This window comes from Ascaphus truei, chromosome 5, assembly GCF_040206685.1.
Source record: "Ascaphus truei isolate aAscTru1 chromosome 5, aAscTru1.hap1, whole genome shotgun sequence".
Lineage (NCBI taxonomy): Eukaryota > Metazoa > Chordata > Amphibia > Anura > Ascaphidae > Ascaphus > Ascaphus truei.
Window position 1 is genome coordinate 56,161,046 of NC_134487.1, and position 12,913 is coordinate 56,173,958.

The 12,913-nt window shown below is 40.0% G+C and overlaps 1 protein-coding gene across 1 annotated transcript in view; it reads left to right on the plus strand.

The window, feature by feature from the left end:
• TRABD (TraB domain containing) overlaps positions 1-8,056 on the plus strand; it is a 39,708-nt gene extending 31,652 nt beyond the window's left edge. The window contains exon 10 of the mRNA XM_075599841.1: positions 992-8,056. Within this exon, the coding sequence (XP_075455956.1) occupies positions 992-1,163 (172 nt within the window). The 3' untranslated portion in view covers positions 1,164-8,056. The remainder of the gene's footprint in view (positions 1-991) is intronic.
• The last annotated feature ends 4,857 nt before the right edge of the window (positions 8,057-12,913 follow it).

The following is a 12,913-nucleotide window of genomic DNA, read 5'->3' on the forward strand; positions in this document are numbered from 1 at the left end:
CTGCGTTGCAAAACAAGGGAGCAAAGAAAGCTTTAAAAATAACACGGTTCAGCATGACCCTCGCTCCAATGAGTAAAACACTCACTTGTTAGTAAAAATTATACACACATACACACACGTTTTGTGTATTTTTTTTGCTTTGTTTAGACATTCCTTCTCCTGCTTTCTTACCCTTCTCCCAAATGATCCAAAGTATAGCCTGCTAAGCATATTCTACGCCAGGGGGGCACAAACTTTTCAAGTAAGGACAAGGTAAGGCAAGTTGCAGAAGACCTCACGCAATCCCCTGGCATTTAATTTAAATGCATTGGGGATGAGCGCGGGGCCTCTGCAACCACTGCGTGTCCCCTCCCCTCCACCCCCCCTGGAAAATCTTGTGCACCCCTGTATCTAGGCAATAATGAATTGGCACTTGACAGATTGACAGATACATTGTAATACCTTAGAGACCAACACGAGCGCTCAACATACTGTAGATAAAATTGTTGTGTACACAGTTTGGAAACCTCACAGGTTCCTAAGTGCACTGATACCTATAAGGTTTTGAAAGGTTTGTACACTATATACTTTCATCTATTAAGAGGTCTCGTGTTGGTTCCCGAAAGGGTATCACTTCTTCCAACAAATCTACACTTCTCCAGGAACTGAACAGCTGCTAGAACTTCTACAACTGTCCTAAGTAATAAGGTGGTAACTGCTGCAAAACGGCATGCAGCCGCAACCCTGATTTCCCACTATTTATTGGACAAGGCCAGTGTGGCCGGAAACGCCCCGCCTAGGGGGAATAAATAAAGTGCACATCATATTTGTTATTTCTAGGTGCCTGCGAAAATTCCCCTTCCTAGTAACCGAGGGCTGCTTTGCATATCTGCTTCACAGCAACATTTATCTGTGCCCCTAAATGTATGAAGTAGAAGTCAATCTTGTTTATATTAAGTTTCAATTCTTAAACCACGGTTATGACACTAGGTTTGCATTTTGCCTTTTGCAGTGTGCCTCCCCCTTCAACGCTGAGCAAGATTATCACTTTCGTAGCAAAAGCAACTTTTTTCGGACTCGCGGGTTATGGCTGTTACCGTGTCGGTAAAAGTACTGTCCAGCTGATCCTCACCGTGCCAGCCACACAGTATTGCCTTCAAAAACTGAACCAAATACACCTTTGAAACAGGAGCGCGAAATCTGACCGGTCTCAAACACCCGTGTGGAATATGGAACACTGGCAGCACGAGGTCACCTCCCAGGGTTGGTACTGGAGCTGGTTTAGCGGGTACTGTTAAGAGGATCGCCCTTATGTTGCACCAGCCTAAATGTGCTCCTGCAGATTAGTTTTACTTACAAGCAGACCGCTGAAGAAGAAATAGCATTTTAGGAGTTGATAGACATAAACTTTAATATGACTTAATACTTTGTTTACGTCTTTGACCTAAGCAACCCAAAAGGTACCGAATTGTACGTTCTCTGATCTATGCTGCAGGAGCGCATGTGTAAGTGTTAAGGTATAATCATACCAAATGGTGCCAAGCACCAAAAAAAAACAAACTCTTATTTCTAGAAAATGGTTTCAAAGTTGTTGTTTTTATTAAAATATTTCTAGGTAGTGACATTTGTGCGGTTCACCACTATGCCACAATGTGTTGAAATATATATATTAAATAACGTTTCCAGTGCCACTTACTCTTCCAGTTTGATATAAATCCGCAAGTAATCTGCACTGCCTTTGGCCATCTGAGCCCCTGCACTTAACCATGTTCCTGTAGTGATCAGCCTGAACATGTTCCTACTGCCATGTTTTCTCCTCCTCTCGAACTAAATGTGAGCCCTGTGCTTGGAAGCGAAAGGGTTAAGGACGCCTCCTGTTATGTGGGCAAAAAATGTGATTTCTGCAAGCAGGTTCACAAACTCTGGGGTTGTTTTTATGTAAAGAATCTACTGTATATTGGCCCTGGACATTGTCACCACAGTCCAGATGGCCCAAATCAGTAATGTCTTGAACTTAAGTGGCCGAGTAAGTGGATCAACTTCTTGTAACAGCTTTACAAGAAAGAGAAATGTTTTCCTTAGAAAAATACAGCTGATTGTCACCTGTAACCTGATCAGTATCAGTTAGTCACCAATTATGCATCTGTACGCTTGGCTCAAAAGCTGTATGCTGAAGAAGTAAATAAACAGTGTCTGTCTAAAGCATTGACCATCGGCAAAGGCTGTGGATTGGTTCACGTATAATACTTCAAGATTGTTTGTACGACAATCCACTTGATGCCATTGGGGTCTTTAACGTATACATTATATAGCTCTTTGGTAAAAACTGGACTATGAAGTATACTTTAAAAATAAAGGCTGTTCTGAGATCATTTTTTTTTTTTTTAAATACCTAGAGAAAATAATTTTTTTTTTTTTACCCTGTTGATATGTCGCTGTTCTTTATCTCATAATGCTGTACTACCACCCTTCTTCCCACTGTCTCAATGGCAGCCCCCCGCTCTGTGACATTTGGTTAATAAAAAGACTGCTGCTACGTTTTTATATTGTTTTGCTGAGGTTATGCGAGTTGAGCTCGGTGAACCAAGTCGAGAAATGACCGGTGGCTGCCACCATGTTGAAAGGAAGTGATGCATTTTACATAATCCCAAGCACCATAAAATCCGAGAGCATGAGCGGCGGTGGAGAGGTGCAGTCGGGGTAATAGAATGGCAGAATAGAGTAGGAAGGAATATTATGAGCCCAGGATGTGTCCAACGCTCTCACAAGCTCGTACTCCTCCAATTTCTACTACTCTCCATAGTACCCACGCTCTCCCACCCCCTGTGGGGTAATACTTTCTCACAATCTTCCCACCTACCAAGTGGTGGCCCCCAATGGTCTCCTTCTTTTTGTTTGTTTGTTTGTTGTATAGAGCTTTCAGTCTTTTATAGTTTTCTTCTTCTTCTTCGTACACCTGAAGAAGCAGTTTTAGGTTTTGAAAGCGCTGCAAACTATAATTTCATTGATAAAGAACTCTACTGTTGGTCTGCTGAAAGGTATCAGCCTACAATGAATCTGCATTCTTTAGGACCTGCGGGTGAAAGCAGGGAGGAGGAGACGAGTTACATTATAAGATACGTCACCTTTTAGATACATCACAAAACAAATTCTCTTTTTAAGATGTTAATGCTAAACCTTTTCACTATTCAACAAAACTAAAGCTAGTTAGAATGGATTATTATTTTACTGAATAAACAAAGCAAAGTTTCCCAAGCGAGATACAAAGTAGCACTCTACCCACAAGTTTCTTAGTGCAAAGCTCTTCCATTTGTTAGGGCGCAGTGACAGCAGCAATACTACTACATCCCCCCTTTTTATTCCCTTTTTATATGTAAAGCGTGTGACTATGTATAATTCTACATCCTTACCTCTGCTGGCAATCTTTTGGTGCTCTTGTTTATAAATCTGTAAAAATCCTGATTGTGAGCCTAAAATAATGGCCACCTTTCAGTTTCAATCAATCCATCAGTCAGTGTAACTCAGCAGCTACAATGTATACTGATATTACTAAGGTAACATTGTCTATTTTTACAGTTTTACAGCTCAAACTGCTCGGAACATTGGCAACAAATTATCACAAGCAGGAAAGAGTTGCAAAGATCTTGCACTGGTTGGGGAGGTGGGCTGAAAGCTGCTATAGAAATCCAAGGATGCTTTAAAACTCATTAAATATGGTGGCAAGAGTTGAATCAAAAATAAATAAACAGTCCCCATTATTTAACACTTCAGAACTGATTTAAAAAAAAATAAGATTTCACGTTTTGCTGCTTTAAGAATGCCATGTTTTCAGGTCCCATACGGCCCCGATGAAAAGTTACATATGGCACCTGAAGCGCTGCATTCTTCACTGCGCTGTAATAAATGAGAGCTTGCACTAACACTTGTGAGTAGAGCGCTACTTTGTATCTCGCTTGGGAAACTGCTGTATTGTTTTTTTTTTCGGTTTATCTTGTGCTTGCCACAGTTTTCCTCCCCATCATATTTTTCTGATTTATTATTTTACACCATAGCTTTTTTTTGTTTTGTTTTTAAAACGCACTCGTTGTTGGCTAAGCTCCAAATTGACTTTTTTCTTTTAAAATTCTTCCTCCCAGTCCATGCCAATAGTGATTTGTAAAGTGAAATAAAGCTTCCTTAGAAATAACTGAATGTCGCACATGTGCCAACCCTGAAACTCCCCTCCTACACTATATACTATATAGCCTCTCCAGCTACAACCATCTCGAGTGCTTTGTTGATTGTCATTCAACATTAAAGAAACTGGAGGGGTAATAGATTAGGAAGGAGGTAAGAAAACTGCATATTTCTCTTAACCCCTTCTAAGGCAGAGAGGTATTAGATGATAAGGGGCTAAGCATACCTAAGAGGTCTATCAAGGCAATTTTGACGCAAAACCGGGGCACTTTCATCCTGCATAAAATATTTTGCACCTTGACGTGTGTTCGGAGGAGGAGTTGGAGGAGAAACATGGTGCACGTATGCGATGTCTGCGTCTCTTGTGCATCGTATTTTTATCTTTTTTGGCCAAAACAGCTGCCGTATCTGAAGTGACGCGAGTCTAAAATTTGACATCAGAAACTTCTTGCATATGATACAACTGCTCCTAAAAACTTAGCAGTGAGTCGAAACCTACTTTTCTCTACGTTGATGCTTAGACCTGTGTGTCTTGGATATTGCTTAAGTAAGGCTCATGCAGACCTGTAGGGATGTACCGGGTACTACCCGTTACCCGGCGGCTTTTCAGCTACCCGGAAATTACCCGGACCCGGCAGTTGGAAAGTGGTGCCGGGTATCCGGGTAATGTCAGGGTAGTTGAAAAGTATCTCTTACTTACCTGCTGGAAGCCCGCGGTGACATCTGAACAGGTAAGCAGAGGTGCGGGGGCGGTGGGGCAGCATCAGCGGTCAGTGTGGAGCCCGCGCGGGAGCTGCAGGACTCCAAACTGCACTGCGAGCTGGGACCATGTGACCGGAGCAGTAGAAGAAGCTGTCCAATAGGAAAGCTTCTTCTCCTTCTTCGGTCACATGGTCCCAGTGTGGCTGACTGACTCGCTGATTAAGGCTCAGGCTCACCGACTTTTAGCATTAGTGGTCTCGTAGACTCCTTAAAATGCATTTCTTGGCCAATAACTGCCAAATAGTACTGATTTTGGGTCCTTACGGCTTGCTTTTTACATAATAATAATGTATATTGATGCAACAATTTATTTTAGGGGCTACAATATTTTGACTTTATCCAAACAATGAATGGATTTTTTTTCATACAATAATAAACGTTGCTTTAATGTTAGCTACCCAAAGTCTTTCTGTTTGCAAAACAATTTCTAGTGCCTGCTCCCTCCTGTCCTAAAACCATTTTGCTATACTTTTTATGTGCATGGAAATGCTAATATTTGTATGTTCTATAATCTGCCTTTTTGTTGCATACCTAAAGATTTTAGATGTAACTTTTAAAGCTATTTCTAGCCTGTGTTGTTGAGTGTATTGAATGTTTCACTTTGACATTGGTTTTTCGTGTGCCTCAGGAATTTATTAATACAGTAAGAGAAGGGGAACCTCAGGGAGGGACCTTTTAATAAAATTACTGCATCGACTGTTTTTTTTTCCATACTACCAATAAAACAGTAGGTGCCAATATAAGATGTTCATATGCAATGTATTCATTTTTAAATCTGCAGCCCATCAACATGCACATACTTTTGTTGTGAAAGCCTTTCTTTGTTATGCAGACTATTTGATAGGTATTGTACATTTTTCTAAGAACCGCTTTAAAATGTTCTGCTTGTTGAAACTTTTGGAATTGCTGCAGCATCATTTTCGCCAGTTTAAGTACTGTGGCCCATATTTACGAAGCGGTGCTGTTCCATAAACCCGTTCCAGCGCTGGAGGACCCTGTATGGCTCATTCAAGTGATTTGGGGTGTACGGTCTCTTACGGCAGAGCACCACTTGGTAGATATGGCCTAATGTGTTGTATAGTCCTGGTAATTGCTGTGGTTTTGTTATTTTCCCCATTGGGCGTTTGAGTCAAAATTTTTGATGCATTAAATGCTTTCACTGCTACAGGGGCAGCAATGTGTTACAGGCCCACCTGGCAACAAAAGGGTTATTCCTATCTTAAGGGTTAAACACTTATTGAATTAAGAAACCAATACTGTATGAAAACAAATGGTGCAAAATGTGACACGGGTCAGTGTTTTTTCATTTCAGTTCCTAAAAGGGAATACACTGTTTATTCCTAACTTGTTCCAGTGCTCCGAACTCTTAGTAGTGTCAATTGGAATTGGCAGATTGCTTCATGTATCCTTCTCCCCCCTTGCAAGTATATTTTTACTTGCCAAACTGTTTAAGGGAATTCGCTGCAAATATGGTGTTTCTTCTCAGCCATGTATATTCGCGGCGTGGGTCTAAAATTGGTGTGCAACTCCACTCCTCAAGGGCCACCAACAGGTCGGGTGTTAAGGCTTCAGCACAGGTGGCTCAATCTGTGGCACAGTTGAAAACATGACCTGTTAGTGGCCCTTGAGGACTGGTGTTGTTCACCGCTGGTCTAAAAAAGTGACTTGCCTACTTTCCTGTGTCTGCAATACCACCATCCGCCACCGTACATTCAATTGCAAATTTTATACATTCGATCCGTGCAGAAGTTCCAGACTCTGAAATATGGGGAGAGACCTATATTAGTATAGTCCCAAGTGTGATATATATATATATATATTATATTTTTTTTTGAAGCAGAAAGTGGCACTGTGCTCATTTGCATGTCATTCCCCAGAATCCCTTGCTGCAGTGGAAGTGCTGGGTGATAATGGTGAAAGGCGGGGTTGCAGACCTGCCTAAGACATGCAGATGAGCATACAGTTGTATTTACAGTTGTATTTACATTTGTATATATTTATATATATATTCCTGAAACCTTGGAGGGCACACTTGAGATACATGGGAGATCTGCAAAGTATATTGCAATGACCGATGGTATTTAGCACAGCTGTCTTTCCACATGTTTCATCAGAGGTTCCAGGGGATATATAGAGCTCTTGAGACTATACTTATATAGGTCTCTCCTCTCCAACCCATATTTTAGGGACTGGAACTTCTGGGTGAATCGAATGTGTAAACATTAGAAAATCCACTGTCCTAAACATTCGCAGGCGGATGTTATAACTGTTCTGTAAAGGGAAAATGACGGTGTTTTTTTAAAGCATTTGCCCACATTATTAACTATCCAAAGCACCTAAGAATATCCATCTGCAAATTAACTCTTGTTCAAAACCTTGCAAACAATTTGTGGCCTTGAATTTTTTTGACACATTTGACCATCTCTAATTCTCATCAACATAAATAACTAACTTTTTCAGGCTAGCTTTATTCTGGAAGTATAATCTGTTTATTGACATTTTAAAATTTGATAAGAAAACATAATAAAATATTCCAGGCTGATAGCATTGCATTGATTTTGCACACGGTTTCCAAACCACCCAGAGATTTGCTTTTATTAGTTTTGTTCTGAATGTTTAAGAGGTTTTTTTTTTTTCTCTCCAAGAATTTGAAATCTTGCATTAATTTACAGTATGCTGGCATGATACGTCCCTTTAACTCTGAGAATTCTGGGTCGTTGATGCGTTTATTGTTCTACAGTTTAAAATCTAGAATTGCAAGCAAATGAATGACCATATGTATTACAACCCGTAGTTACTAATAAGGGTGATCTTTTGTGTAATTTAGTTGCTGGATTTGAATAAAATGCAGATATTCTTAAATTCCCCAGCTTGGCAAATGATGTGATTTTATACCATGCCTTCTGATTTTATTTCTCTTAGGATACATTGTTCTTTATTTTTTTTTAAATTACACTTTGGATGATCGTAACATTTGTTAAACCCATAGAAATGATGTCCCCGTCCTTCTTAATCTGTTAAACCATAATGTATGTTTTGTTTGCCCGAGTCTTATAAAAGGTCCAATAGCAGTGTGCCTTTTTAAAGTTTATGGGAAATATGTGATTTATATGATGACAATAAAGAATTTAACTACCTATTTGTGATGATGGTTTGTACAGTATTTGTGGGATCAACCATTCTTGCATACAAAACTTGTATCGGGGGATCATATGTACGTCCACATTTTACATACTGAACCACAGCTTGTCATGATCGTTCAACTGGTAATCTGTCCAGCACACTGGCACAAGAGTGGCCCCGTAGAGTAAAGATTAAGAAAGCCTTTATGTAGGTTTCCCTCGTGTTGGCAAACTACAGTTGTCCACAACTTCAATAGAGCTACTTACTGAGCTCCCTATGTTAACACATAGATGGATGTTGCTTTTAGCCTTTTCAGACTGAATATGCACAATACTGTAATACTTGGTTGGACTTCCCCATCAGACTTCTTGGAATCTAGATTTTAAAATGTGTTGAATTGAAGTAATGTCAGACAGCAGCGGGGAGTACTACCCACTAACTTGAGTGCAGAACTTTAAGGATGATTGGCTTCTAAAAGGCTTTTTGAAACACAAACGCCACAAACTTTACAGCCTACACTTAAATCCAGCTGAAGCGCCAACAATCTAGTAGTGTATTGATTGTTGGCGCTTCCACAATGTACAATAGTTACAGAACAGCACTCCAAAAAAGATAAGTTCAAACTGTGTGAATATATTATATATCACATGCATGCATGCAGTATGTGTACAAAGAAGCCCCAATGCACATCCAATGACATATTAATGGTGTGCACTCAGAGGTAAAAAAAATAACTAGTACAAAGATTCAGAGTGATTTTGTATGTGGTATTGAACCTAAAAATTAACTTAGACACAAACTGTACAAATCTAAAATCAGTAAAACCAGATGCCTGTATCTAGTAAGAGGGTTGGGGATAGGGAATATTAGCTCAGACCAGCAGTATTGTGTAAAGCTAGCTGATACGGAGTGAGAGTATCTTCATGTTTGGCACCTTCTATAGTGCCGCGCGCGCGGAATGTCAGTTGGCTGACGTCAGTCAGCCTTTCTATAGAAGGGCCGCGCGCACGTCAGGGAGAGGGGAGCCGACAGACAGCGGCGAAGATGAAGAAATTCATCTTTTCGCGCCGCTACCTGCGCTCAAGTGTGTGTGTGTGTGTGTGTGTGTGTGTGTGTGTGTGTGTGTGTGTGTGTGTGTGTGTGTGTGTGTGTCAAGGATTGTAAAACAAAAAAAAAAAATATTAAACTTTTTTTTTCTTTAAAAAAAAAAATCTATCTAGGACTTATTTTCACACAACCCATGCACACACATATACTCACACATATTCACTAACCTGCAGCTCCCAGCTCTATATACATGAAAAGCATGCGGCACGTGCACGCGCGTTCGCATTGGAACGCACGGCCGCATGCTGTACAGGCATACCCCGCATTAACGTACGCAATGGGTCCAGTGCATGTATGTAAAGTGAAAATGTACTTAAAGTGAAGCACTACCTTTTTCCCACTTATTGATGCATGTACTGTACTGCAATCGTCATATACGTGCATAACTGATGTAAATAACACATGTGTAACAGGCTCTATAGTCTCCCCGCTTGCGCACAGCTTCGGTACAGGTAGGGAGCCAGTATTGCTTTTCAAGACGTGCTGACAGGCGCATGCGAGAGCTGCCATTTGCCTATTGGGCGATATGTCCTTACTCGCGAGTGTACTTAAACCGGGGCATGCCTGTATAGAACAGCCCTTAGTGTGTTTCTTAATTGATGACCAATAGGCAAGTAAAGCATGCCTTATAATCGGCTGTATGAAGTAGGTAAATCAGAAATGACATGCTAGGTAAAAAAAAAAAAAAAAAGAAGTTTAGCATATCTACTCTATGATCAATAGTGATGGCACAGGTGAAGGTGACTTGTGACTTGCAACTGGCCCAGCCAAACAGAAGACTCTGAATCCACGTGTGTTGGTATATAGCTGTATCATCAGAAGAAAGGCCTGGTGGTAGACGGACATGACATCAGCAGCAGCCCGACGTGCATTTTGCTTACTAGCTATTTCAAGGGCGTGGCCTCAAGTGATGCATGCAGTTTCTTATATACCCCCGGTTATGTTACAATTGATCTTTTCCGATTGATGTGACAAGACCAACATTAAATAAAAAACAAAAGTATATACATGAGTCAATGATTCATTACATTTAATATCCTCACAAGAACCCAGTAAAATACAATTATCAATTTAAACTCTTCGAGGATACATTATCCAGAAGGAATATCCATCTGCTCTCACATAGTAACAACAGTTTATCATTTTCCCCTCTTCGAATACCCAAGGTAATTTTGTCAATGCCAAATGCACTTAAATCTTTGGAGGATCCATCATGGCAAGTTAAATGTCTCACAATACTAATACGTTGTTTGCCTTTAATTAGATAAGTTTTAGCATTTTTAATATCACCAACATGTTCTAATACTGTCTGTCCAAGTTGTAGCGTTGTCATGCCCACTTATCAAAGATTACATGTTCATCTTGGGCAATAAACAACATTGGCAGTGAGACAATTAATACATACCTTAATACAGTAGGCTGAATTACCTGAACTAATCAGTGAAATTCATGATTTTGCACAAACTGACAGACCTTACATGTTGCACATTTATAAGGGCCCAATGTCTTTTTCCCTCTTCGGGGGTTCTGTTAACATAATGACTCTGTACAAAAACATCTCTTAGATTCCTCAAACATCTAGGAGTCATTTGGACTCTATGACCTAAAGTTATACAGTATGTAGGTCATCAACTCATGAGAATGTGCCAATGGCATTGTATCAAACTAATAGAATCCCATTGGTTGTGAAATGTAACGGATAACCCCCATAGTATTATTCACCTGTCTCTTTCGGAAAAATAAAGACTCTCGTAAGGTATGTTATGATTCATTTTCAAAACACTGCTTTAATAAATCTGCAACTATAGCCGCTTTCCCGAAATAATGATTTAAGTTCCTCTGCTCTAGTAAACTCCAAATCATCAGAACAATTTCTTCTGACACAGAGGAACTGCCCTACCGAAATATTCTGAATAAATGATCGTGGATGATGGTTGGCAAAGTGTAAGAGGCTCTTAGTAGATGTTCGTTTACGGTTGATATCTGTTGCTATAATACCATTATCCTATTTTGACATCTTTAAATCAAGAAAACAAACTGATTCATGAGGGCACAATAGTCAAATGAATATTGTATGTATTGTTATTTTACTCATTGATGAATTCCTAACACTGACCAACTGTACGATCCTAAAGAATCAGGATATCTACAATATATTTTGGAAAGTTGTTTGCCTATTCGCTATGCATTTGGACACCTCCTTAAGATATCGTAACCAGATTTTGCATGATGGTTCCTGAGATCAAGGAGCAGGTTTTTGTTCGTTTGGCTACAATTGGATACATTCTATAAGTTATTACAATTTCTCAAACTAGTCAGCAACTGGGTGTTGTACCTGGTAGATTATGTATCTGACACGTGACATCATACTGGTGACATAATGCACATAGCCTGGTGGCAGATAAAGAGTCAGATAGCTATAAGGTTTAGAGAAAAATGAGAGAACATACACCGCTCAGCAAGGAATTAGCAAAATGGTAATGTAATTGTGCCCAAGCTGACCAGGATAGATGGACATGTAGTGCTATCTGATCAAATAAGGATATACTACACCTGGGGCAAGGGAAACTTATGAAGAGGTCACACATTCCACCAACAAAGAATTGTGCTAATGGTGCACATCCTGGGCTTTTAGAACATAACTTTTTATTCATATAAAATACAGGGTGGCAACAGACATAAACAGTAAATAGTGACAATTTTGAAAGTAAAAGGAGTCAAAAAGTTACATGCAGAGAAAGTGGTTGTAACACTGGGTTGTAGCCACTGTTGTTGTGAGAATAGACTAGTAGGTGGTAGTGCCTAATAGGAGTGAATAACTGTCACGCGCTCTGGCTTGCTCCGAATGATGAACACACTGGAAAAGTGTGCATGGGCTGAAGGTGAGGCATAAAGAGCATCATGGGACCACTAGGGAGGTTGGGGCTCAGGGGCAAAGAAAGCAATCTTACCCCTGGCAGCTCATCCGTCCTGGGTCCTGCAGCGTGCATCCGGCAGGTAAGTATGAGGAAATGAAGAGGAAAATTTGGTGCAACAGCAAACAACCAAATGACGTCAGATCCGCAGTTAAACACAGTAGCTTTATTGGTATGGACACACACAGGTAAAACAGCAGGCTGCAGCACAGCCTCCTCCTCTACGCGTTTCACGCCCTGCTGGCGCTTCGTCTAGGAGTGAGGAGAGTGACTGCAAGCCCAACATTTAAAATACAAACCCCGCGAAAAGGGACTTGATTAAAACTAATTCAGCTGTGTACCCCCACAGAAAACAAGTCTGTCTCAGTGATCACATAATTAGCATATATTGACCACATGTAGCTAGACTAAACAATTATTATTCCATTTTTACATATGTTACATTCAAGGAACATATTTTGGAAATCTCTGGATGGTACTAATTGCTGAAAAAACATATAAAGAGTTAATAAACGTTGCAACATAGAATCGTGAAACATAGTCTTTGATTAATTGTACTCTTAAAATTGTATGGTACTCTATTGCACAAGACTTCTAATGACAACTGTCAGCATGTAATAATGTGTTCGTAGCATTTTCTTTACAGAATATGTCCGATTGAATGCATTTGGAGTTATCCACATACAATTTAAGATCCAAAAATGGTATCTTATTTATATGATAATTATATGTGAGCTTCAGGTTCAATTGATTATCTGACAGGTAAACAAAGAATTTGAGCAACCCGACTTCCCCACCACTCCAGACCATCAACAGGTCATCAATATAGCGTTTGTAAAACGCTATATTGT